The sequence below is a fragment of the Chiloscyllium plagiosum genome, unplaced genomic scaffold, assembly GCF_037043375.1.
Source record: "Chiloscyllium plagiosum isolate Xiang-an unplaced genomic scaffold, Cpla_swu_hap1 HiC_scaffold_10, whole genome shotgun sequence".
Taxonomy (NCBI): Eukaryota; Metazoa; Chordata; class Chondrichthyes; order Orectolobiformes; family Hemiscylliidae; genus Chiloscyllium; species Chiloscyllium plagiosum.
The window spans coordinates 117,687,757-117,713,192 of NW_028270148.1; the positions used below are offsets into that span (position 1 = coordinate 117,687,757).

The window sequence follows — 25,436 nt, forward strand, 5'->3', positions numbered from 1 at the left end:
TTCTGATGAAGGGCTTTTGCCCGAAACGTCGATCTTTCTGCTCCTCGGATACTGCCTGACTTGCTGTACTTTTCCAGCACCACTCTAATCTTGACTCTAATATCCAGCATCTGCAATAATCACTTTCACCACTGAAGTCCGGCTCACAGATTTATAGTTCCCAGGCTTGTCCCTCCAGTCTTTCTGAAATAGAGTTATGGCGATGTACAGCATGGAAACAGACCCTTCGGTCCAACCTGTCCATGCCGACCAGATATCTCATCCCCATCCAGTCCCACCTGCCAGCACCTAGCTCATCTCCCTCCAAACTTCCCCCACTCACATATCCGTCCAAATGCCCCCTAAATGTTGCTTGCTGAGATATTTGTATCATTGATAGTCACAGGTGAGGTGCCGGAAGACAGAAGGTTGGCTAACGTGGTGCCACTGTTTAAGAAGGGTGTTCGACAAGGTTCCCCAGGGGAGATTGATTAGCAAGGTTAGATCTCATGGAATACAGGGAGAACTAACCATTTGGATACAGAACTGGCTTAAAGATAGAAGACAGAGGGTGGTGGTAACGGATACTTTTTCAGACTGGAGGCCATTTCCCAAAATTCAATAGATTTGGAAACAGCCCCTCAAATTGGCAGGCAGCAAATGTTTCACAACTTTTCAAGAGCGGAGGGAGGGAGAAACCATTCATCAACAGGATGTTAGCCTAACATCAGTCATTAAGTAAGTGAGAACGCATCTTCGTGGTTTCCACAGGGATCAGTGTTGGAGCCACTGTTGTTTGTGATATGCATAAATGAACTGGAAGAGGCATTGGTGGTCTGATCAGTAAGTTTGTAGATGACACAAAGATTGGTGGAGTAGCAGAAAGCATAGCAGACTGTCAAAGAATACAGGAGAATATAGATAGACTGGAGAGTTGGGCAGAGAAGTGGCAGATGGAGTTCAATCCTGAAATGAAGGCACTATGATGTGTTAATGGGGCAGAATGCATCTTCAGAAGAAATGATGCAATGTCACATCATTTTGCTAGTCTTTGAAGCCTTATGACAAGTTGAAGCCACAATAAGATGTTAATGTTTTCGTTACCTCAGCAGACTGTGTAAATATTCTTTTAGCAGCAAAGCAAGACTAAGAATATTATACAGCAGCAGCAAGTGAAAGAGCAATGAGGAGAGGTCTCTAGTATTACTGGAAAACTTCAAGCAGGTCATGGGTTCCAATCGAGCAGAACTGTTGCTGAATTGGTACTCAAGATTTACTTGTGCTGCATCTGATCTCACAGGAAAGCTGAGCCAACGATCAGCTCAATATGCCATCGTGTGTAATGAGTAGTTGTGCAAGTAATATCATAGTCAGGCAAGAGGTCATCTGAAAAACAGCAACACATTAGGAGGTAATAAAAACATTCAATGCTTGCTTCAATCAGTGAAAAAATGCTTATGTTAAATGAGCTGAATTTAATAAATGTACCCAGTGATAAGGTGGAAGTATTAACACTTAATCATCTCTACAGATATGCTGAGAACTGTGAGTATTGCAGCTTAAAAGAAGAATGACTCAAAGGCAGAACTGTTGCAGGAGGTGTAGATGAAGTATTCTCTGACCACTTTCAGTTGAGGGATGATTTAACATTAACCAAAGTATTTTACCTGAGCAGACAAGCTGAGATCAGGAAGTAAACCTAATGGATTTGGGGTGATGGAAGTGATATCCCAAAGATGACTCCATCAAATGTAACATTTAAACCAGAGAGGTGATTGTAGAAGTAAGGAGGAGGAGTACATCAACCACCCGGCTAACTTATCAGCATGATGGGAAGTAAGCACGTGTGAAAATTGTCCCGCCAAAGAGGCTAATTGCCATTCATGCATGAAGTACAGTCACTTCTCAGCTGTGTTGCAGTAAGAGTTGAAAAATGTGATGCTGGAAAAACACAGCAGGCCAGGCAGCATCTGAGGAGCAGGATTCTGTGTTTTTCCAGCACCACATTTTTCAACTCTGGTACTCCAGCATCTGCAGTCCTCACTTTCTCCCTTGTACAGAATAAGTCAACAGGGAAATCCTCAAAAATGGCATGGTCCATGAAATAAAAGATATCAGTGATGTGAACATAAGAAATAGGAGCAGGAGTAGGAATTTCAGCTCCTCAAGCCTACTCTGCCATTCAATGGATCGTGGCTGATCTCATCTCAGCCTTAACTCCAACTTTCCTGCCCGTTCTCCATAACTCTTTAAATCATTACAAATAAAAGATCTTCTATCTCCTCAAATTTACTACATGTCCCAGCATCCACCACACTCTGAGGTAGTGATTTCCACAGATTCATGACCCTTTGATAGAAGTATTTTCTCCTCATTTCTGTTTATTTCATTATATTTAAATCTGATACCTCATCCTCAAACTATAGAATAGAATCCCTACAGTGTGGAAATAGGCCCTTCGGCCCAATGAGTCTACACTGACCCTCTGCAGATAATCCCACCCATACCCATTTTCTGAGTACTGTACATTTATCCCACACTAATGCACCTACACATCCCTGGACACTATGGAAAATTTAGCATGTCCAATTCACCTAACTTGCGTATCTTTGGATTGTGAGAGGAAATCGGAGTAAACCCATGCAGACATCGGGAGAATGTGCAAACTCCACATGGACAGTCACCCGAGGTGGGAATCGAACCTGGGTTCTTGGCGCTGTGAGGCAACAATGCTAACCACTGGGCCACCGTGCTGTTTTAGATTGCCCCACAAGTGGAATCATCCTCTATGTATCTACTTTGCCATTCTCCTTTAGTATCTTTTTTATCTCAATTAAATCTCCTCTCATTCTTCTAAACTCTAGAATATAGGCCTAAACTGCTCAATCGCTCCTCATAAAACAAAGCCTCTTGCCTCTGGAATCAAATTAGTGATTCTCCTCTGCATTACCTCTTATGCAACTACATTCTTTCTCAAGGGGCCAAAATTGTATGCTGCTCTCCAGGTGCAGTCTTGTGCAGTTGAAGCAGCACTTCACTTTTATTCTCTATTCCTTTCACAATAAATGCCAAAATTCCATTTGCACTCCTTAATACCTGCTGTACCTTAATTCTAATTTTCTGTGACTCCTGCATGGGGACAACCAGATCTCTCTCCACTGAAGCACTCTGCAGTTTATTTCCAGTTAGATAATAAGTTGCCTTTCTATTCTTCTGACCAAAATGGATCACCTCACACTTAGCTGCTGTAAACTCCATCTGCCAGATTTTGGCCCATTCACCTAATCGATCGATTTCCATTTGTAAATTGCTTATTTCAACTTAGTATCCTACCTATTTTAGTAGATTTGCAAATTTGGCTATATTACCTTCTATCCCTGCATCCAAATCATTAATATAGATTGTAAATATTTGGAGCCCAAAGACCGAACTCTGTGATACCCAATTGGTTGTAGCTTGCTATCTAGAAAATTACATTTATCATGACTCTGTTTTCTGTTGGTATGGTGAGCCAATCCTCTATCCAAGGTAGTAAACTGCCCTAACATAATGGGATCTTCCCTTGTGTGACTTTTGTGTGGACCCTCATCAGATGCTTTCTAAGTCCAGATTTACTGCATCTACAAGATCTCCATTAGCCATTTTGCTTATTACATCTCCAAAGAACTCTTACAAATTCATCAAACATGATTTACTGTTCAGAAAACAACTTTGACTCTGATGGATTGCATTTTGACTTTCTAAATGTGGAGCTACCTGTCCTTGGCAAAATCAAGGAACTAAGCAGATGCTACTGGAATGCTGATATCCCACTGGAAGGCAGCAGCATCAATTCAGTGCCGGAAATTGTCCAGATCACAATGTTGCATATCCTTCAAGGGCTGGATATAGTTGTGTATCACATGGATAATGTCTTGAACCACATTCACTTCTGCCTTGGGACCCTCCAACCACATGGGATTAATGTGAATTTCACCAGTTTCCTCATTTCCCCTCTCCCCCACCTTTTCCCAGATCCAACTTTCCAACTTGACACCATCCTCATGACCTGTCCAACTGTCTATTTTACTTCCCACCTACCCACTCCACCTTCCTCTCCAATCTATCACCATCACCCTCACCTTTATCTATCTATCGCACTGTCAGCTACCTTCCCCCTTCCCAGCCCCACCCCCTTCCCATTTATCTCTCTACTCCCTTGGCTCACAAGCCTCATTCTTGATGAAGGGCTTATGTCCTAATCATCGATTCTCCTGCTCCCCGGATGCTGCCTGACCTGCTGTGCTTTTCCAGCACCACACTCTCGACTCCTGAGCTTAGTCCCTAATCTTGAATTGTTCTGGAACCTACTGGTCAATTTCACACCACTCCATTGAGCTTGTTATGTATTTATATTCTTTGCTGAAATAATACTGTATTTGAATATATTTCCACACTACTACATGTTTTATTGTTAAAAGCCAAATTCATATGACTATTTCATTAAGGATGGTTTACTCTGAGATATGACAGCATTAGAAAGAGATCTTGATCAGTAGGACAGAGATTTTGTTTTTTATTCCAGTATTGGGAGAGCACTTGTATGCAGGATTTACTTTATTGCAAGCTGTAAGCAAGTTTACACATGACTTTCAAATGAAATGCCAAGAAAGATAATAAGCATACTGCTGTAATAAGTTGGGTGTGGAGTTTCTTGCATGTGGTTGACAGCTTGTCAAAAAATCTGATAGGGATTCATTCTCTCTCAAGAGAACAGAGGTTGTTTCAGGTGTACAATAAACTAATTGCATTTCCCCTGAATGGATAATTGTCAGACTTCAGGACTCCTATCCAACTTTTCAGGAGTCTGATAACATTTACAACAGTTCTGTAAAAATGTCTTGGATGATCTTATCTAGATTACTGTAAAACAGCCAAACTCTTCCACACTTACACTTTTTTTTGTTTACAGTTTATATATTTTCATTTTCATTATACACAATTATATGTTCATTTTCTGTTGTTCCCTGTATTTTCATCTTTGTTCAGTTACACATGAATGCAACTGCTCCCTTACTGATTTATTTCATCTAATTTTTGATTTTCTATGTGATTCAAATTCATAATTTGCATTATTTTGTTTGTAGTATTGCAGATTTTATATCTCGAAAGATTTGCCTGATTTCTTTCTATCAGTATCAACAAATATTGCCAAAATTATCGATTTATTTTATTTTTTTGAGAGCTACTGATCGGCATGTCATTTTGAAAGTTAGGATGTCTTTAAGGGTTAGATATTCTTGGTGCCATTAGTAAAATGGTTTGGTTTTTTTCTTGGTATAGTTGAAGAGTTGCATGTCAGCTATTTCTGCTCCTATTGTCTATTCATTGGGCACCTGGATAGCACCAAGTGAGAAAATAAATGGAAATATAGTTCTACCTAGAACATTTATGGAATTAATATTCCCCTCATTAATGCTACAAATGCTATGCATTTAAATCTTTTACATAGCCTAGAAGCTTAAGTTATAAGAATATAATTTATAGTAAGCAAAACTGAGGAAGTGGTTTCATTATTGTAGAAAGGTTATGATATAAAAATCTTAAATTTAAAACTTCCAAACAAAATTCTTGTAAGATAACCATGATCATGGAAATATTGATCTGAGTGTCAAGAACTTGATGCCTACTTTGATGAGTGTTGTGACCTTTTTCTTGTTGAATGTCTTGTGTGCATATTATTACAGGATTTTCTACTGGGACAGGCAAATTGTCTTGTTTGTAACTTTGTTCTTGCAAATATCCTGTGATGATTTTACAGAAAAAAGATGACATTATGTCCATTCCTCTTCTCAAGACAAGCTGGTTGTAGTTTTGAATTGTAGGGCTGATTTTCTCAGCTGTTTCTCTTCAGCTGAGGAAATATTCATTTGTCCTAAAGACCTGTCAGTATTTTTGTACGCTAAAGGGTTTGGCTCTGGATTGTGGTTACAACTAAAAAAAAAGACTATTGACACATCAATCCCGCTTCAGGTCAACCCGTCACAAAATATGGTGAGAGGCAGTAATGACATTTTCTGCAGCTATGGCTGAAGTAACATCTGTTCTTTACACAAGGGGAGAATGGCCTAAAAATATTCAAAAGGTCATGGCAGCATAATCTGTTACGTTTCCTTTTCTCAGTTACTTCCCCATTTCATAAATACAACAAAAATCATTGCAATCAAACCTTGATAACATCTTTCCTTTCAGCTATTATTAAACTTGAAAGTCATTGATTGTATCAAGGGGAGAAAAGGTTTAAATAAAATTAAAGAGTTCTGAAAAGTTAATTTTAAAACGATATGGGGATATTGATCTGATCTTCTTAAGTGTTCTAAAAGGCTATCATCCTAGATCTCTGTTTACTGATTAAAAGAATAATTTGACATCAAAGTCTTTCTTGCTTGGAAGAGGATGTCAAGTTGGAATCATAGTGCAAGAATCTCTTCACTCTGCAATTGTGAGGCAAATCCAAAGTTTCAACCCAATGTATTCTGTGAGTTAGAAAACATGTTTATTTACTTTGTTTTTTTTATGTAGACTGTATGTAACCTTTGTTACCCTGTTGCAAAAAAGGGTACTAATGTAAACCATGTTCATGGAAATTTATAGCTTGAACTTTGAGTTGTAATCTATACTATCTAGCTTACTGTGAAGATTTTACATGTGTGATTTTATGCTATGGTATAGCATCTTTTGTGATTTTTTTCAAGGAAGTGTTCCAATTCTAGGTCTGGATTTGTTCCACTAAATGCAAACTATTTTTGTGAAAGTGACATGTCCAGGGGCCTGTGCTATATTTGTATGGTTGCTAACTCATTTGTTTTAAATGGATTTGGAAGTGCAATAAAAAGCACTCCAAGGAATTCTAACAAATGGATTAACCAAAGGATGTTAAGTAGTGGGCGAAAAAAAGGTTTCTTTGGTGCTATTTCCAAAAAAGCACCACAAATCTCCCATTGTATTGACTAACTTTTATTATGTAGAATTACATGGAAAGTACAGGTTTAAAACAGGTCATACAGCCCAACTGGCACTAGCTGGTACTTTTGTTTCATAGTAGTGCAACTAAGTGGCTGAAGGATTGAAAATACATCTGTTTGCTATTATGTTAGAAAACTGCTTCTACCACTACACTGTGCCACAAGTGACACACAAAGTTGGGTTATAGTAAATATCTGAAGTTTCATTTTTCATTAGTCTTTCCTCCGGACTTATTCCCAATATTTAAGAAAGCATGTCAGAGTCAAACATAAAGAACGGTTTCTTGCGGGGAGCCACACTGTCAATTAAAAGTGTGAAATCAATAAACTTTCAGTCTCTCCCAAATGCAAATAATTATAAAGACAGTATGTGGAATTTGAGCCATTGGTTAATGGGTTTCTCAAACAGTGCTGCCTTCTGGGGTTTCCTTGTAGACCTAGCTCATAATAGCAAGTCCTGTGGGGTGGGCAGAATAAACTGCTGTTCCTTTTCTGCTCTTTTTAAGCTAATGCATTGTTGCCACATTTTCATCTTAAAATATAGTTCATGAGGGACCATTTTGCAATTCTACTTGCAGAGAAGTTTAATTTTATGCTTAATGGAAGCTAATTAATTTTCACACATGGTGTTGTTTCTTTGACAGAGCTGAGCTCCAGCTGCCATCAGATGTCTGTCTGCCTGACTGAGCTGCACCTGTGGTCTATGAAGAATACCTTACAAGTCAAGGGTAATTGAAGTCTTTCCTAGATTTTGTAACTGTTTATTAGTTAAATAATTTTCTCCCTTCCATTGAAATACAACAAAAATTACCATTCATACATATATAAGAAGCGTTATGTGATAATGGATTTTGCATTGCTGTTAGCATAATGCACTATCTATTATGTGTTCATTTAAATTGAATTTATATTTAAGTACACTGGTATATTTTATACTGAAATATTTTTTAAAACCAAATTATAATAAAGTGCTGTAGTAGAAATGCAGTTAGAAATTGCACCTCTTAATGCAGTTTGCATCTGTGTTTTTGCAATTTTTACAATAAGAAATCTAAATGTTGATTTAAGTTTATTGAGCTATTAGAGCATTACGCATAATGGCCACTCAACTGGTGAACAGTATTGTCTTCTTTACTACAAGTGTAATATGAGCTTAGATCCAGCAGGTTGTTATTCAGACTGGAGGCCTGTGACTAGCAATGTGCCACAAGGATCAGTGCTGGGTCCACTGTTGTTCGTCATTTATATAAATGATTTGCATGAAAATATAGGAGGCATGGTTAGTAATTTTTCAGATTACACCAAAAATGTTGGTAAATTGGACGGTGAAGAAAGTTATGTAAGAATACAAAGGGATCTTGATCAGTTGGGCCAGTGGGCCAAGGAATGGAAGACAGAGTTTAATTTAGATAAATGAGAGGTGTTGCATTTTGGCAAGACAAATCAAAGCGGGACTTGCACAGTTAATGGTAGGGCACTGGGAAGTGTTGTTGGATTGAGGAACCTTGAGGTACAAGTTCATAATTCCTTGAAAGTGGCGTCACAGGTAGCCAGGATGGTGAAGTAGACACTTAGATGCTTGGCTTCATCGGTCAGAGCAGGAGTTGGGACGTCGTGTTCCAGCTATATAAAACATCGGTAATGCCACAAATGGAGTACTGCATACAATTCTGTTCACCCTGCTATAGGAAGAATGTTATTAATCTGGAAAGAGTGCAAGAAAGATATACAGGAACGTTAGCATAACTGCACACTTTGAGTTATAAGGAGAGGCTGGATAGGTTGGGACTTTTTCCCCAGAGTATAGCAGACTGAGGGGTAACCTTATAGAAGTTTATAAAATCATGAGGACCATGAATAAGGCGAATAGCAAGGTCTTTTTCCCAGGGGTAAGGAGTCCAAAACTGGAAGGCATTGGTTTAAGATGAGAGGGGAAGCTTTAAAAATGACTTGAAGGGCAACTTTTTCACACAGAGGGTGATGTGTATATGGAATGAGCTGCCAGAGGAAGTGGTAGAGGTGAGTATAATTACAACATTTAAAAGACACTTGGACAGGTACATGGATAGGAAAGGTTTAGAGGGGTTTGGGCCCAACGTAGGCAGATGGGACTAGTTCAGTTTAGGAAACCTGGTCAACATGGACGAGCTGGGCCAAAGGATCTGTTTCCACGCTGTATGACTCTAGGTAACACCATTTTAATTAAAAGCTTTACTGTTGCATTTAAAAGAAAGTGTGAAGCTTTGATCAACTTATATAATTTTTTCTGGGTTGTTGACACCATATAGAATCTGCATTCACATTCAATATATAGAAATATCAAATATTTTTCAATTTGCTAATATATTCCCCAATTCTTTCACTCTCTCACTCTATGTGGAAATCTCCCATAAGTCACTGACTCTCAATAGAGTATGTTTCAATGTCCAAACCAAACAAACACATTTTACTTGTGAAAGCAAGTATTATAAACTTGGAGCCAAGGTGTCTGCTCTGAGCCTAGCAATATGGCTAACTTTGTTTTTCCAGATAGAAGAGGCATGAGTAAGTGGGGTCAAGCTCCCACAGAATCAGAAGTTTTAGCTTTCAGCAATTGCTAGGGTCTTGAAGCTGTTATTTTTCTCTCCATTACAGCTAAAAGCTGGAGTCCTCTCTGCTACGAGAATTGCATGTGAGACAGTCTGAATTACTGCATTTGCCTTTGCCAAGGGTGTGTTTAATGAGATGTTACTATATTGGAATAGTTGCTGTTTACTAGTTAAATAATCTGTTATTCTGTTAGGTTTTCCAAGAGAGTTTTGTTATTCTTTCTTTTGTTTGTATTTTAAGTATAGTATAAGAATCAAGTGTGTTTTGCTTCAATCCCAGTAGTTTGACCAGTCGAATTGCATCCAAAACACAATACCTTTAAAAATAAAAAAAGTTGGTGTCTCGGCTATCTTCTTAATGTACTTTGAGGCGATTTAGTCTGATCCATAACACTTGGATAGTAATTAGGAGTGGGAACAATGGTAGATTTTTTTTATTTTCACTGAGAGTACTGATACGAGCTGTGAAACAATCCTTTCACTTGGTGAGATCAGTTAGTTAGCACAACTAAAAAGCAAAGCTAGGATTTTCTAATCAATAAAGCTCACCAAGATTTGTTTAAGATATAATCCACTTGAGAAAGTTGCCACTTAGCTCAGCAGTTAGCACTGCTGGAAATGTGTTGCTGGAGAAGCGCAGCAGGTCAGGCAGCATCTAGGGAACAGGAAAATCGACGTTTCGGGCATTAGCCCTTCTTCAGGAATGAGGAAAGTTTGTCCAGCAGGCTAAGATAAAAGATAGGGAGGAGGGACTTGGGGGAGGGGCGTCGGAAATGTGATAGGTGGAAAAAGGTCAAAGTGAGGGTGATAGGACAGATTGGGGTGAGGGCGGAGAGGTCGGGAAGAAGATTGCAGGTTAGGGAGGCGGTGCTGAATTTGATGGATTTGACTGAGACAGGCTGGGGGGAGGGGAAATGAGGAAACTGGTGAAATCCAAGTTCATCCCTTGTGGTTGGAGGGTTCCTAGCCGGAAGATGAGGCGTTCTTCCTCCAACCGTCGTTTCGCTGTGGTCTGACGATGGAGGAGTCCAAAGACCTGCATATCCTTGGTGGAGTGGGAGGGGGAATTGAAATGTTGAGCTACAGGGTGGTTGGGTTGGTTGGTCCGGGTGTCCCAGAGGTGTTCTCTGAAACGCTCCGCAAGTAGGCGGCCTGTCTCCCCAATATAGAGGAGGCCACATCGGGTACAGAGGATGCAATAGATGATATGTGTGGAGGTACAGGTGAATCTGTGGCGGATATGGAAGTTTCCTTTGGGGCCTTGGAGGGAGGTGAGAGGGGAGGTGTGGGCGCAAGTCTTGCACCTCCTGCGGTTGCAGGGGAAGGTGCCGGGAGTGGAGGTTGGGTTGGTGGGGGGTGTGGATCTGACGAGGGAGTCACGGAGGGAGTGGTCTTTACGGAATGCTGATAGGGGAGGGGAGGGAAATATATCCTTGGTGGTGGGGTCCGTTTGGAGGTGGCGGAAATGACGGCGGATGATGCGCTGTACGTGGAGGTTAGTGGGGTGGTAGGTGAGGACCAGTGGGGTTCTGTCCTGGTGGCGGTTGGAAGGGCGGGGTTCAAGGGCGGAGGATCGGGAAGTGGAAGAGATGCGGTGGAGGGCATCGTCGATCACGTCGGGGGGGAAATTGCGGTCCTTGAAGAAGGAGGCCATCTGGGATGTGCGTTTTTGGAACTGGTCCTCCTGGGAGCAGATGCAGCGGAGTCGAAGGAATTGGGAGAATGGGATGGCGTTTTTGCAGGGGGCAGGATGGGAGGAGGTGTAGTCCAGGTAGCTGTGGGAGTCGGTCGGTTTGTAGTAGATGTCCGTGTTGATTCGGTCGCCTGAGATGGAAATAGAAAGGTCGAGGAAGGGGAGGGAGGAATCTGAGACTGTCCAGGTGAATTTGAGGTCGGGGTGGAAGGTGTTGGTGAAGTGGATGAACTGTTCCACCAAAAACGCCATCCCATTCTCCCAATTCCTTCCCAATTCTGTCCTATCACCCTCACCTTGACCTTTTTCCACCTATCACATTTCCGACGCCCCTCCTCCAAGTCCCTCCTCCCTATCTTTTATCTTAGCCTGCTGGACAAACTTTCCTCATTCCTGAAGAAGGGCTAATGCCCGAAACGTCGATTCTCCTGTTCCCTAGATGCTGCCTGACCTGCTGCGCTTCTCCAGCAACACATTTCCATCTCTGATCTCCGGCATCTGCAGACCTCATTTTCTCTTCAAAGTTAGCACTGCTGCCTCACAGCGTCAGGGATCTGAGTCAGTTCCATCCTTGGGTGACTGTCTGTGTGGATTTTGTACATTCTTCCCATGTCTGTGTGTGTTTCCTCCCACAGTCCAAAGATGTGCAGGTTAGGTGGATTGGCCATGCTAAATTGAAAGGTCACCTGGACCTGAAATGTTTAACATTGATTTCTCTGCACAGATGCTGCTAGACCTGCTGAGCTTTTCCAGCAACTTCTGTTTTTGTTTCTAAATTGGCCATAGTGTCCAGGGATGTGCAGGCTAGGTGGATTAGCCATGGTAAATGCAGGGTTACAGGGATAGGGTGGGGGGTTGGGTATGGGTGGTATGCTCTTTGCAAGGTTGGTGTGGACCCTATGGGCCAAATGACCTGCTTCCACACTGTAGGGATTCTGTCATTCTATGATTCTAGTAGTGCAGAACATTTATTTGGTTATTGACCTAGAATTTCAGATGGATTTTATTTCAGCTTCCTTGGAACAGTGAAGACAGAAAAAGAAAACTATGAAAAGCTTTAAAAATGAGAAAATACCATACTAAGGAACAGTTGCATCAGTCAAATTTGTATAACTTCTCAAAATGACATTTTGAAAAAAAATGTGGATGTGATGTTAATTGAAGCACTCTTAGTTGTTTGAACAAGTCTGTGTCCTGGAGTCTTTATGGCTCTGGTCTCTACATACCAGTTGTTTGAAGTTAGCCCTGTCGAAGAACTTACTTAAGAATATACTTAAGTGATTGCAAAGTTCACATGAGTAGTGAATGTTCAAATTTTGGCCTGTATTGAAGTTTCAAACAGTTAACATTAAAAAGCTGTCATTTCCTGTGAATGTACCTGTGTTTGCAAGCTGATTTTAAAAGTTATGTATTACTTTTATTACATGCAAATAAAATCATCTGGGATGTTTGATCTTTATAATATCAAAATAATATTTAATTCCAAAAAACTTTGACAGGTCTTTAAATGTTATTTATTTTCTTTCTCAAACTGTACAACAGATACAGATATTGGCATCTATCAATATTATGATAAGAGAGACGCAGGTAGGTTTATACTGTCATTTATATATCAGTAACTGTGATACAAATGTAAATTATCTAAAAATAGTGAAATACTAAATTCCATATGTATGCACCAAAGTTCCAGCAGAGGGCATCAAAATCCAACTGATATGAATACAGAGAAATAGAGTCTTTATGCCATTTACTGAGTGACTCAAAATTTGTTAACCCTGGAAGACTATTTGCTACATTTAATGTCCTTCCATTTAAGACTATTAAAATAGAAGTCTGTGTTAAGATCCTTTTGGGAATAAAATTCAACTTTGGTGCAAATGCAAAATGTGCAGTCGTGAATTAGTTGGTGTTTAACAAGCAATCACCTCATTACTAGCCAAATAATACATTCTCAATGTCAAATTTCACTTCCTTCTCGTTGATTATGATACTGATCCTACATTGCTGGTGACAGGCAGTCTCTGTTTCTATACGGCGTTTGAGATTCATAGTAATATAACATTATAACATCAGTCCCTATTTTAGCTGCAAAGGTTTAGTGTTAACTTGCACTATCGTATGTTATTTTCATTTTTCTCGTTTTGAATCCCTTAAGTGTCACCAACAGACTGCTGTTACCTGGAAGCGAAGCAGCATATGACAGAGGGTAAGTAATGTAATAGTATGACAGAATGTTATTTAAGATCTTAATAATTGAAGTAAATATGTTTTCACCATTTCTGATAATTATGAATCCGGTTCCTCTGCATAGTTATCATGGCTTGTCTCCAATAGGCTCAGCAGCTTCTTAGAATAAAGCAAAGTGCTGACAAAAATGCACTGAATGCTAGCTGTATAGTCTTCCTGTTCTCCTCGGTAACAGAATATTACTGTAAATCATGTATGTCAGTGATCATACTAAGTAGGAGAAAGTGAGGTCTGCAGATGCTGGAGATCAGAGATGGAAATGTGTTGCTGGAAAAGCGTAGCAGGTCAGGCAGCATCTAGGGAACAGGAGAATCGACGTTTCGGGCATTAGCCCTTCTTCAGGATATTATTTTGAAGAAGGGCTAATGCCCGAAACGTCGATTCTCCTGTTCCTTAGATGCTGCCTGACCTGCTGCGCTTTTCCAGCGATCATACTAAGTACACAAGCCATGTCTTTATTAAGCCCATTTTTTCTGAATATCTTCCTGAGTAAAGTAAAACCAAAGAATCGATGGGTACATGATTTGTCAATCTTAATAACTTCTTTCAAAAAAGAGAAGCAAACATTTTTATAATAAAATGACTAACAATAATAAATAAAATTGAATTCTATTTAATAGTTTTAAGTAGTCCATGACTACTTTCACTCATTCCAATTAACAAAATTTAATATATAAGTATATCAAAATTATATTCCTTAATTCATGATGAATGTCACTAACAATTCCAATAAAGAATTCAGCAAAAACTGTTACCAAAAGGTGTTGGGAATTTGTGTCTGGACTCAACTGTTGCCTGAAACTCATTGTTAAGAAACAAATTAGGTCTCAATCTATTTCAGCTTGGTTTTGCCACAAGCCTCTTCATCATAGGCAGCATGTACTGACTGGCAGGATACTGTAATATAGGTGTGAGGCAGCTTTGAGGCGCACGCTCTCAAGACCATGATTCACTAAATTTGTAGTCTTACCTTAATTTTGGATACAAATAGATAGTTCTTAAGTTTCCAATTCCAAATAAAAGTGTATTGTTTGCCCCCTGAAGTCTGTCTTGCGCATTACATCTAAAACTAATTTTCCAGCTGCATAGCATTTTATTAATTTCTAGATTGCTTTGGCATCGATTCATAGGATTGTAGAGAACAGAAGGAGGCCATTCAGCTCATTGCTCCTCTGTCAGCTTTTAGTCTCACTGTCCAGCTTTTTCCATTGCTCGTAATATTTGTCTCTTCAAGTCTCTCCAATTCACTTTAGAAAATGGCTATTGCATCTGTTTATAAGCTTTTAGCTAGTGGATTCCAGATCACAATTCATTGTGTTTTCAAACAAATCCTAATTTTGCTGGGGTTTGTTCTGCCATTTAATTTAAATCTGTCCCGTGGTTACTCCCATTGGTGTACTTGTTGAAGATGAGGAGAATTTGTTTCCTGTCAGAAGATTGTGCATGTGTGGATCTCTGTTCCCCAGAGAGTGGTGATGACAGGTCATTGAATATTTTTAAGGCAGAGAGATCTCTGATTGACAAGGAGGTGAAAGGGTATGGGGGTAAGAAGGAAGTATTCTTGAAGCCACAATCTAAACAGCCATGATCTTAACAAATGGCAGAGCAGCCTCAAGGGCTGAACGGCCTGCTCCTGCTTCTGATTTGTATGTACCGATTTTGTTTTTATTCACTAATTTCATTTGATAATTTGACTTTTTATTGTGACTTTAGGTACTGGTTGTCATTGTCAAGTTCAAATTGATCACTATTGCTGCCATAATAAAATGAATTAAGTAAATTGCGTTATAGAATAGTCACTTTATTAACAAAAAACTATGTTCACTTTTTCTTTGTCAGCTCGTGAATACTTGTGGACACCCAAGAATAGACGCCCAGATAAACTTCGAGACACCCTCAAGGAGTTTGAGGTACCTTCCTAGTTACAAAATTGACAGTAAACAATTATACCCCTTCATTCATCTTTCAGCAACTTTAATTTTTGTAAAGGATCAGCCTACATGGAGATCATAACCAGCCTCTAGTGCAGTGGCATGTTCTGAAACAGTTGCATCTTTGTTTTTGAAGTAGGCTAATCTCTTGTGATTGGAAATCAGAAACACTTTACCCATTGGTGACAATGCATGCATCTGACATAGCCATCTGTGTGTTTCTTGTCCTTCAGGAGCTACTGCAGTGTAGCCGTTGTGTGCTGAGCAAATGGAAGGACAAGAACTTCGGTCAGGTATACACTTCAATGATAATCTTGGCTTGGTAGTTTAACTGAACCTTTCAGGGCTTGTCTTTTACAGCTACAAATAATGTATTGTATATCATGACATGAAATATAGATGACAATGTCTCTTCTGCTTCATCTCACTTAAACTATCCAGATAATTTATATACATGATATAGAGGTTAATGGTATGCAAATATATTTTTTAATGTTGCAATAAATTATATTGAACTTTAATTCGAAAACCATTTCCTGACTCTACAAGAACTGATACAGCTGTTTGCTTCAGAAGGTTAAATTGTTTTCAATTTGTTGGTTAGGAAGAACCACCATGGAATTCTAGAGGGAAACACAGGTGTAAACTAACTTGCTAGAGTCTTTTGAAAAGATAATAAAAGGTTGATGAGAGAAATGCTGTTGATGTGGTCCACATGGACTTTGAGAAGGCGGTTGACACTGTGCCACACAAACCTACTTGCGAGAAATGTTATAGTTCATCAAATAGACTGGTAAATAGCACTATGGTTACAAAATTGTCTTGAGTGATAGGAAACAGAGAGTAATGTTCAAAGGATATCTTTCAGGCTGAAGGAAAGTTACTGGTGGAGTTCCCCAGGAATCTATGTTGGCAAAAAGCCAAAGAACTGTGGGTGCTGGAAATTAGAAACAAAATCAGAAATGCTGGAAAAACTCAACAGGTCTGGCAGCATCTGTGCAGAGAAAGTAGACAAGGAGGAAACTGGCAGAACACAGCAAGCCAGGCAACATCAGGAGGTGGAGAAGTCAAGGTTTCAGGTCTAATCCTTCTTCAGGATGGTGAAGAGAAAACAGAGTTAACGTTTTGGGTCAAGTGATCCTTCTTTAGAATTGTTCCCAAGAAAATGGCACATTTTTACCCAGAAACAAGGAAGGCACAGCGATATATTTCCAAGTCAGGATAGTGAATGGCTTGGAGATGGTTGAGTTCCAATGTGTCTGCTGCCCTTCTCCTTCTAGGTGGTAGAGTTTGTAGGTTTGGGAATAGCTATTGAAGGAGTCTGGGTAAGTTGATGCTGTATATATCTTGCAGGTGGTCCACACTGCTGTCATTGTATGTCAGTAGATGAGCAACTGAATATTGATGGTGGTGTGTGAGTGCTAATCAAGTGGCTGCTTTGTCCTGGATATAATGGGGAGGGATGATAGTATCACATAAAGTCGTGCATAACTGAGAAAAATAAAACAAGTTTGAGAGGAAAGAAGACAAAGGAAATAAATTATGTACCTGAGCAAATACTTAAAATTTAATGAGAATGGAGAATTTGTAAAATGCTGTTTAATTGAAAATGAAAGATTTTGGGGAAAGGACGAACAGAAATCTTGCTTATTAAAATTTAAACAGTTATATTTAAATAGCACTGCAAGTGTTAGAATAATTTCAGTGAGATTGTGTTCTTCAGTGCTGCAAGGTCCCAATGAATTGAGGCAAGCAGGAATTTATCAGCATGAGAAGTGACCAGCTCTACTTCCTTTGACATAAGGAGCTAAATATAGGGTGGGTGTGGATAAGGCCATTGTGAAGGCTGAGACAACATATGCAGTCTTGGAGTTGTACATCAGAAGGTATACTGACATAAGGTAATAGTTCTTTGTTCAACAATTTGTTTTGATCTGGAATGCATTCCCTGAAAGGATGGTGGGGACAAATTCAATAATGACTTTAAAATATATTTCGGGATAAAACTTTATGGAGGTATGCGGAATGAGCAGGAGATTGGGCTGATATGATTCCTCTATCAAAGATCTGGCTGAGGTGTGAAGGATGGTATGCCTCTATCTGTGGTGTTCCTTTCTGTAATTCTTTGACCAATAAATTTTAATCACTTTTAGTCTATTTCAATATTTAAAATTTAAGAATGAAGCCCAGATTTGGAACATAAAATAAAGAACTGCACGTACTGAAAAAAATGAAGCAATATAGAAATTGACCCTTTCGCTCTACAGATCCTGCCAGACCTGCTGAGTTTCTCCAATAATTTCTGTTTTGCCCTAGATATGGATTCCTCCGCCACATTTTCAGTTTGAATCTGAACTTGGGCAATAATTAAGTTAAATGGAGCAATTTGACTGTAGCAAGTTGGAAAAATATATTAAAAGTTTGATAATTGGTAGACAATGGGGAATCTCTAAAAGAGTTAGTACGTATTTTTCAAAAAAATACTTTCTTTAAGGCAAAAATACCCAACAGGAAAAGTGAGAGATCTATGAATAAGAAGACAATTTAGAGGAGTAGGTCAAAAGAGGAGGCTTATAAATGTGCCAAAAAAAGTTGTAAGCCTGAGAATTGGAGGAATTTTAGAATTCAACAAAGGAGGACCGAGAAATTGGTAAAGATGGAGAAAATGGAATATAGAATAATGGGTAAGAGCATGGCAGGTAGAATATAATGTGAATAAGTATGAGGTTTTTCATTTTGGGAGGGGAACAAAGATGCAGAGTATTTCTTCAAGGTGAGAGATTGTAAAGCATTGATCTTCAAATGCAAGTCGGTGTCCTTACTGAAAGCTAATGTGCAGGTACAGCAAGGAATTCAGAACGCAAACAATATGTTAAGTTTATTTCAAGAGAATTTGAGTACAGGAGCAAAAGTCCCGTTTCAATTGTACAGGGCACTGGTGTGATCATACCTGGAGTACTGAGAGCAGTTCTGGTCACCTTCTCAAAGGAAGGGAACACTTAGTGAAGTACAGTGGAGGTTTACCAGGCTGATTCCTGGGATAATAGGATTGTCATATGAGGAGTGGTTTAAAAGACTGGGCTTAAATTCTGTTGAGTTTAGAGAAATAAAACGTGATTTCATAGCAAATTACAAAAGTCTTAAGTGGGTAAACATGGGGGATACGGAAAAAAATGTTTCCCTAAGCATTTAGGAATGAGATGAGCAGGAATTTCTTCACTCAGAGTAGTGAATCTTTGGAATTCTCCTAGAAGGCTGTGGCAGCTCAGTCATTGAGCAGGTTTAAGACAGAGATTGATAGATATATAGTTACTAATGATGTCAAGTGGTTTGGGGATATTGTGGGGCTGTGGCAATGAGATTGATGATTTAGAATGGTGGATCAACCTTGAGGGGCTGAATGGACTACTTCTGTGTTCCTAAAATCATAGCATAAAAAGAACTGTTATGGAAATGCTAATCTAACTTTGAAAATCTTTAATGGAACTTTGGTGATAAAGAATGCATTTTTCACCATCGGCTTTCAACTAATATACTTAGCATCATGTCCTGTCTCTTTCAGTTTTTCTTCAGTTCAGGTGTGCTGGTGTCATTAAGCCTATCTGGGCCACATCTGGAGAAAGCCATGATCGACAGGACCTTAGTGGGGAAATTCATCTCTGACACCATCTATGATGGTAATTGTATCCACATGAAAATCAAATGTCTAAAATAACAGTGACAGTTGAAAAATGATGTGACAACAGATTTACTAATTAGTCTCACTTGGGACTTGTAAAAGCAACAAGTAACTACATGCATTGTCATAGTTACAACCTTTCAGTTGTAAATTATGAATATACTTTTGTATAGAGAGCTTCCAGATCTTATTTTCAACATGTATTAAATAAATTTCAAAAAGTTCCATCTTTCTTCAACAATACTCCTTGCAGCCACATTAATAAAAGCAGATTCTGGAACATTAAGGTCTTTAAATCCAGTTTTTGTGTACTGTAAACACAGTTTTACTACTTTTGCACTTAGTTCCTTGTATTACATACGATATGCAAAAATAGCTACTTAAATTGAGATTAACAGGAATTGCTTTTGGAGAAACCTTTTTAAGATGTCTAAGGCTATTTTGATTTTTGTTTGATGAACTATTTAAATATGTTTGTATAATTGCACTTTCAAAGTATTGGTTCATTGAAACAAAGTGTGCCTTTATTTTGGAAGAATTTGCAAGAAAAAAAAGAATGTTAGTGCTGAAGAACTGTTTTACATTATCTTCAACTTATTTTGTTTAGATATAAAAGACTAATATTAGAACAGATTTTTTTCCCAATTAATTTAAATCTGTGTCTTGTGATGCTCCAGTTGTTAAGTTCCTTTTTATTTGCCTTTCAAAACCCCTCACAAATTTGAATGGTTCTATTGAATTTTTCCTTAAATTACTCTCTTTAAGCAGAGCAATCCCAACTTTTCTAGCATCTTCATGTTATTGAAGGCCCTCATTACTTGCATTTGCATTTTTGTGTCTTGTATGTTTCAAAATGTTTGCTTTTTAACCTCTGATTTTGGCAAAGGATTTTATATGGTGTATCACTATGGCACCTGGCTCAAGTACAAGAATCTTGTGTCATTTTTTAATCAACAATTGATGAAATGTAATGAACTGTGTTCTCCCTGTGAAAGAATATAATAGCAACTGAGAAGAAGTTTGCATTTCCCCTTTTGAGCAAATGTGTTCTGTGTCACTATACAAATCTCAATGGCGCAGATCTAGTTGTGGATAATATTTTTCTAGTTGTTGGTGTGGAGTAAAGTTTCAGCAGGGTGCTTCTCTAATAAATGGAGCTTGATTAATAATCATGATGTTGTTCAGTACACTAAACTGTAGTAGTGTGAATATGATGATAGATATCAAGTAATTATTTGCTGGGAAGTGGAGAAGATTAGTTTTTCCTGGCATTGCATTCATCACAAGTGGAACTAAAATAAGTTGCCTCTTCACTGGTCTCCATTTTTGACAACTGCCAACGACTAATTCTTGCCTTCAGTATTTCTTTTAAACACTACCAGCAAATGTAAATATCAGCAAGGATAATGGCTATGTTGCAAGGAAACTGACAGTCAGTTTCTAAGGTCAATAAAACTTTTAACAAATATCGGGAATCAGATTTTGGAGGAGTCAGACTGTCAAAAAGCCCAAGTGTAGAAAACTAATGGATCTCATTGTTTAACTCTCCTTTGCTTGTTTAGCTGTACTTGCAGACAATTTTATGATCGTAACTTTTCTGGAGTCCAGCAAACTTTGCTTTGTTCAATTTACAAAGAAACAGAATTCTCCAGATGTTGAGAGAAGAATTGAAAAGCTATCCTCTTCCGATCTTAAGGTGTGTGTTATTATTCTAGAGAATTTTATCTATTTTGACCTCATTAATTTTATTCTCTATGCATTATCAGACTGAGTGAGCATTGGTCAAAATCACTGGGGAAGAGTCCTGCCACAGCATTATTTGCCTTAAAGCAATGTGAGAAATCTTTGCTGTTTCCTCATTTGAACTTGGCTTTATCACATTGCATAAGCAGAGAAATCGGTAACATAGCTTTCATTTAGCATTACTGGTGGGAAAACATCTAGAAATAATAATTCAGGATAAAATTAATAGTCACTTGGACAACTTAATTAAGGAAACTTAGTATGGTTCTGTTAGGGGCTTATACTGTTCAACTAATGGTGGAGGTTTTAGGTGAGCTGACACAGATTTTTGATAAGCACACTGTTGCTGATGTTGTATAAAGCAGTTGGCTTGAGAGGGTTAACTGAGAAACTCTGCCCACTGAAAGATAAATGATTGTCTTCGTCTTTGTGGGAAGTGCTAGTTAGCTCTAGTTTGTTGTTAGTTATCAGTCATTTCTGGTGCAACAACTCAAGCAGCAGAGCAACATTTTCCTTAAGCCTCAATCAGCCCAAACCAGAGAAAACATATATAAAAAGAGTTTCAATAAAGCGAGGAAGGAAGAGATCATTGTCAATATCCTAGGAAAGAAACAGTCAATGTTATGTTCAAGGTAAGTCCTAGAAGCGAAAATGATAAAACAAACTTATTGGTCATTATTCTGGGCTGAGAAGCAGGGGAAAGGTAGAAACAAATCAGCTTCAGTGAAACTGAGCACTATTTTGATCCAAATGACTTTTATTTTTATTGCCAACTACATCTTCAAAAGGAGTCATTATTTAAAATGTATTTTTGGTGAAAAGAACATGGAGAGACAGTACACAATGACAGATACTATTCTCAAGGGTATGCAAGAGTACAAAGACCTGAGTGCACAGAAGCTATTAAAGGTGGCAGGGCATGTAGAAAGAGCTGTTAAAGCATATTCTAGGCTTCATAAATAATGGTAGATAAGGAGAAATTGTGCCTGCTCATAAATGGATCAAGAACCAGAGAGCACAGTTTTAAAGTATTTTACAAAAGAAGCAAATGTGAGGTGAGTAAACAGTGTTTTCACACAAGTAGTTAGGACTGTGCTGCCTGGAGATTGGGTCAAGAGTGGATTGATGATTTACTTATAAACAATATGCATAGTTACAAGGAATAAGAAGAAGATTGGCACTAAGTTAAAATGCTTAGAGAACCAGTGCTGATATGGTGGGCCGAATGGCCTCCTGCTGCACCTCATCTGTGATTCTGTCGGGGATAATGGTAAACTTGATATACTTGCTAAACCATTGTATTGTGTGTTAAACAAGGGGGGGGGGGGGGGGGAAGAGAGAGAGACATTGCTTAGGGGAGATATATAATGTTGTTGGCTTGAAAGGGTCAACTCCAAAGCTTTTGAATTGCTCTGCCTACTGATATATAAATAACTGTCCCTTTGAGGCACTAATTAGTTCTGGTTTATGGTTAGTCACTGTACAGTGTACACCCATGTAACATAGACCTAGATGCTATCTCTTGGGAGAAAACGATGCCTCTTAGTGTTACTGTAGTTAGAAATCTCTAATTAACCTATTAACTTAGTATTATCTAATAAACTACCTCTTGTTACTCACGTATGTGCTATTTCTGACTTTTTGGTGGTTATTCCTCTACCACCTCGTACTAGTAAGCGCTATGGACAAGAAAGGTTGGTGGAAAATAAAGATCTGAGCACAACCAAATGTCAGTTAGAGGCATCTCTTAGACGGATGTGATGGACATGGATTTTTAACTGCTATTTGATCAATGCTGTACAATACACCTGTGTGTAAAGTAAGAGATCATGAAATAAAAGAGACAGCAGCAACATGATTATAAGACTACCTGAGGTAACGGGAAATAGAGTAGTAGTAAATGGATGTTTTTGACTGAATGAAGATTTATGAACAGGCAGCTGGAGGAAAACAGCAAACCAGGTAGCATCAAGAGGTGAGAAGTCGACGTTTCGGGTGTAAACCTTCTTCAGGAATGGAAGTGGGATGGGGATCAGCAGCTCGCCCTACCCGCACCACCAGTCCTGAAGAAGGGTTGTACCCTAAATGTCGATTTCTCCATCTCCTGATGCTGCCTGGCTTGCTGTGTTCCTCCAGCCTCCTGCCTATCTCCTTTGGATTCCAGCCTCTGCAGCTTTTCTGTCTGTGGGTTAATGTTTATAACAGAGTTCCCAGGGTCATTGTTCAGATCTTTGCTCTTCCTGTACATTAATGACTTCAACCTTTGTCGCAAGGCACAACTTCAAAATTTGCACATTACATGAAACCTGGAAGTATTCTGAGCTTTGAGTTAGGTAATGTATAACTTCAAAAGTACATACAGAGATTGATGGAAAATGTTCGAATAACTGGGCCCCATGCTAGGGGTATAACCCTGGCAAAGGAGTTTGGAAAGGAAGTGGCAGCAAAGGGTGTTGGGAAGATGAAAAAAGTAAAAGTAAAAAGGAACTGCACCACCATCTTCTCAAGAGCAACTAGAGATGATCAACAAATGGGCTGGCCAGCGACACCCACATCCCAGGAATGAATAAAAACAGACTAAAAGGTTGGCAAGGCGCTAAAAGGAGGAAGAGAAGAAAGAAGAAAGGAACTTGTGTGCAATGGAAGACAATATAGGATTTGAGTTTTGTGCTGAAAAATGTGTTGCTGGAAAAGCGCAGCAGGTCAGGCAGCATCCAAGGAGCAGGAGAATCGACGTTCGATTCTCCTGCTCTTTGGATGCTGCTTGACCTGCTGTGCTGTTCCAGCAACACATTTGTCAGCTCTGATCTTCAGCATCTGCAGTCCTCACTTTCTCCTATTTGAGTTTTGTGGTTCTTTAATGCCCAAGATTCTGATGCATGCTACATGTATTGTGCTGGTCACTGTCTCTTGGCAATCACAAAAGGCCTTCAAAAAGATTCAATTCTGCTTTGAAACTGTGCATAGTCCTTTTGAAGACAAACACAACATTTGCTTCACAAGGCCTTTTACTATTAAATGGCTGGAACTGTCTAGATGCTCCCTTCATCCTCTGTCAGCAGCCCTTAAAAGTGAAAATCTTATTGAAAGTATTAAAATTAGGATAACGCGAGAGGTTCCTGAGGGGACAATGTTTTTTTACAAATCAGCTTTTGGCAGACCCTACTGTGTCCAGCTATACCCTGAAAATCTACACCATTATTAAAAACATAGATTGGTTGTCTTAAATCCTTTGACCTCTTTTACAAATTAACTTTCTGCGAAAAAACTATTAAAATCTCTAAGCAGGGCTTAATCTTCAGTAGTGCGAAAAGCAACAGAACAACTTTGGCATTTTAAAGCCTATTTTTGTCATGGAACAGTTTATTTATGGAGTGATTTAGAATTTAAAAGTAACTGCATAAAAATGTTGAGAAAGCATCTACTGATTCATGTGTCAGTCTAAACTTCAAATTTGCTCAATTTCCCTTATTGTTAAAGAAGGGAATGAGAAAGGAGATAAGAGTGAAAACAACTGTGGTAAACCAAATGCATCTAGCAAGGCATGATGAAGGTATGCAGCTTCAACAAATATCTGAGCAAAACTATTTAAAAATATCTACTCTACATCAGGAGCAGAATGCTGGAATGTCACAAAAAGCTGACTGATGAAAGTTAATATAGATAAATTAATTTTTGTAGGAAGAAAGTTAAGAGATAATATAAAACAAAGGGCACAATTCTAAAAGGAATGCACAGGCAGTCAGACCTGGGTGTATATGTGCATACATCAGTAAAGTGGAAATAATAGCTACATAGAGTGGCTAAGCTTGTATAAAACACTAGTTCAGATTTAACTGGTATATTGTTTCCAGTTCTGAAGGTATTAGAAAAGGTACAGAAAATCATGAGATGATTTGGAAGATGGAGCACTTCAGTTACATAGATTGGAGAAGTTGAACCTTGGAGAAGAGAAGGTTGGGAAGAGAATTGAGAGAGATTTTCAAAATGTGGGTAATTGGAACAGGCTAAATGGGATCAATGTTTCACCAAAATGCTGGGTGATCAAAAACAAGAGGGCCATTTTAAGGTATTGTCAGAAGAAGATATCTTCACAGAAGTTTGGATCTAGAATAGATTGCCTGATTGGTGTAGGCTGGTCACTCTGGACATTCAAGAGGTCTTGGATTATTATCTGAAAAGGAAGAATGTGCAGGGTTACAAGGGGCAAGTGGAGGAATGACGCTGGCTACTCCAAGCTGGATGTTATACAAAGGATCCAACTTGTGTTCTTGCAGCTGACATTTTGGTGTGGGCAGTCCACTATCACTGCAGTGCAGGGTGTGTAGCGAGGCATTTCAGGGGATGTGGAGCGCTTCCAGGTGCCAGACCTCTGGATGCAGTTGCTGATTTGATGCAAAGGAGATGAATTTAACAATCACATGTATGACCAAGGAGACCTGTACTTTCCCGCTCATGGATTCCATCAAAGTATTATTGCATTATGAAAATTCCCTTGAATCATTCTAGGTACTTCACAAATGAAGATGGCTGCATATTTGATGGATCTTGGATAGTATTAATGCTTTATTT

At 38.9% G+C, this 25,436-nt stretch overlaps 1 protein-coding gene across 4 annotated transcripts in view; it reads left to right on the forward strand.

The window, feature by feature from the left end:
- The window catches only part of wdpcp (WD repeat containing planar cell polarity effector), a 136,960-nt gene that overhangs the window by 31,258 nt on the left and 80,266 nt on the right, over nt 1-25,436 (forward strand). For 3 of the 4 annotated variants that reach the window (XM_087991704.1, XM_043696719.2, XM_043696716.2), the window contains 7 exons: nt 7,628-7,711; nt 12,807-12,851; nt 13,420-13,470; nt 15,351-15,421; nt 15,676-15,735; nt 19,005-19,119; nt 20,684-20,817. In XM_087991704.1, coding sequence (XP_087847830.1) covers nt 7,651-7,711; nt 12,807-12,851; nt 13,420-13,470; nt 15,351-15,421; nt 15,676-15,735; nt 19,005-19,119; nt 20,684-20,817 — 537 coding nt within the window. In that variant the 5' untranslated portion in view covers nt 7,628-7,650. Of the gene's footprint in view, nt 1-6,383; nt 6,497-7,627; nt 7,712-12,806; nt 12,852-13,419; nt 13,471-15,350; nt 15,422-15,675; nt 15,736-19,004; nt 19,120-20,683; nt 20,818-25,436 lie in introns of those variants that run through there. The other variant, XM_043696722.2, reaches the window with a different exon arrangement.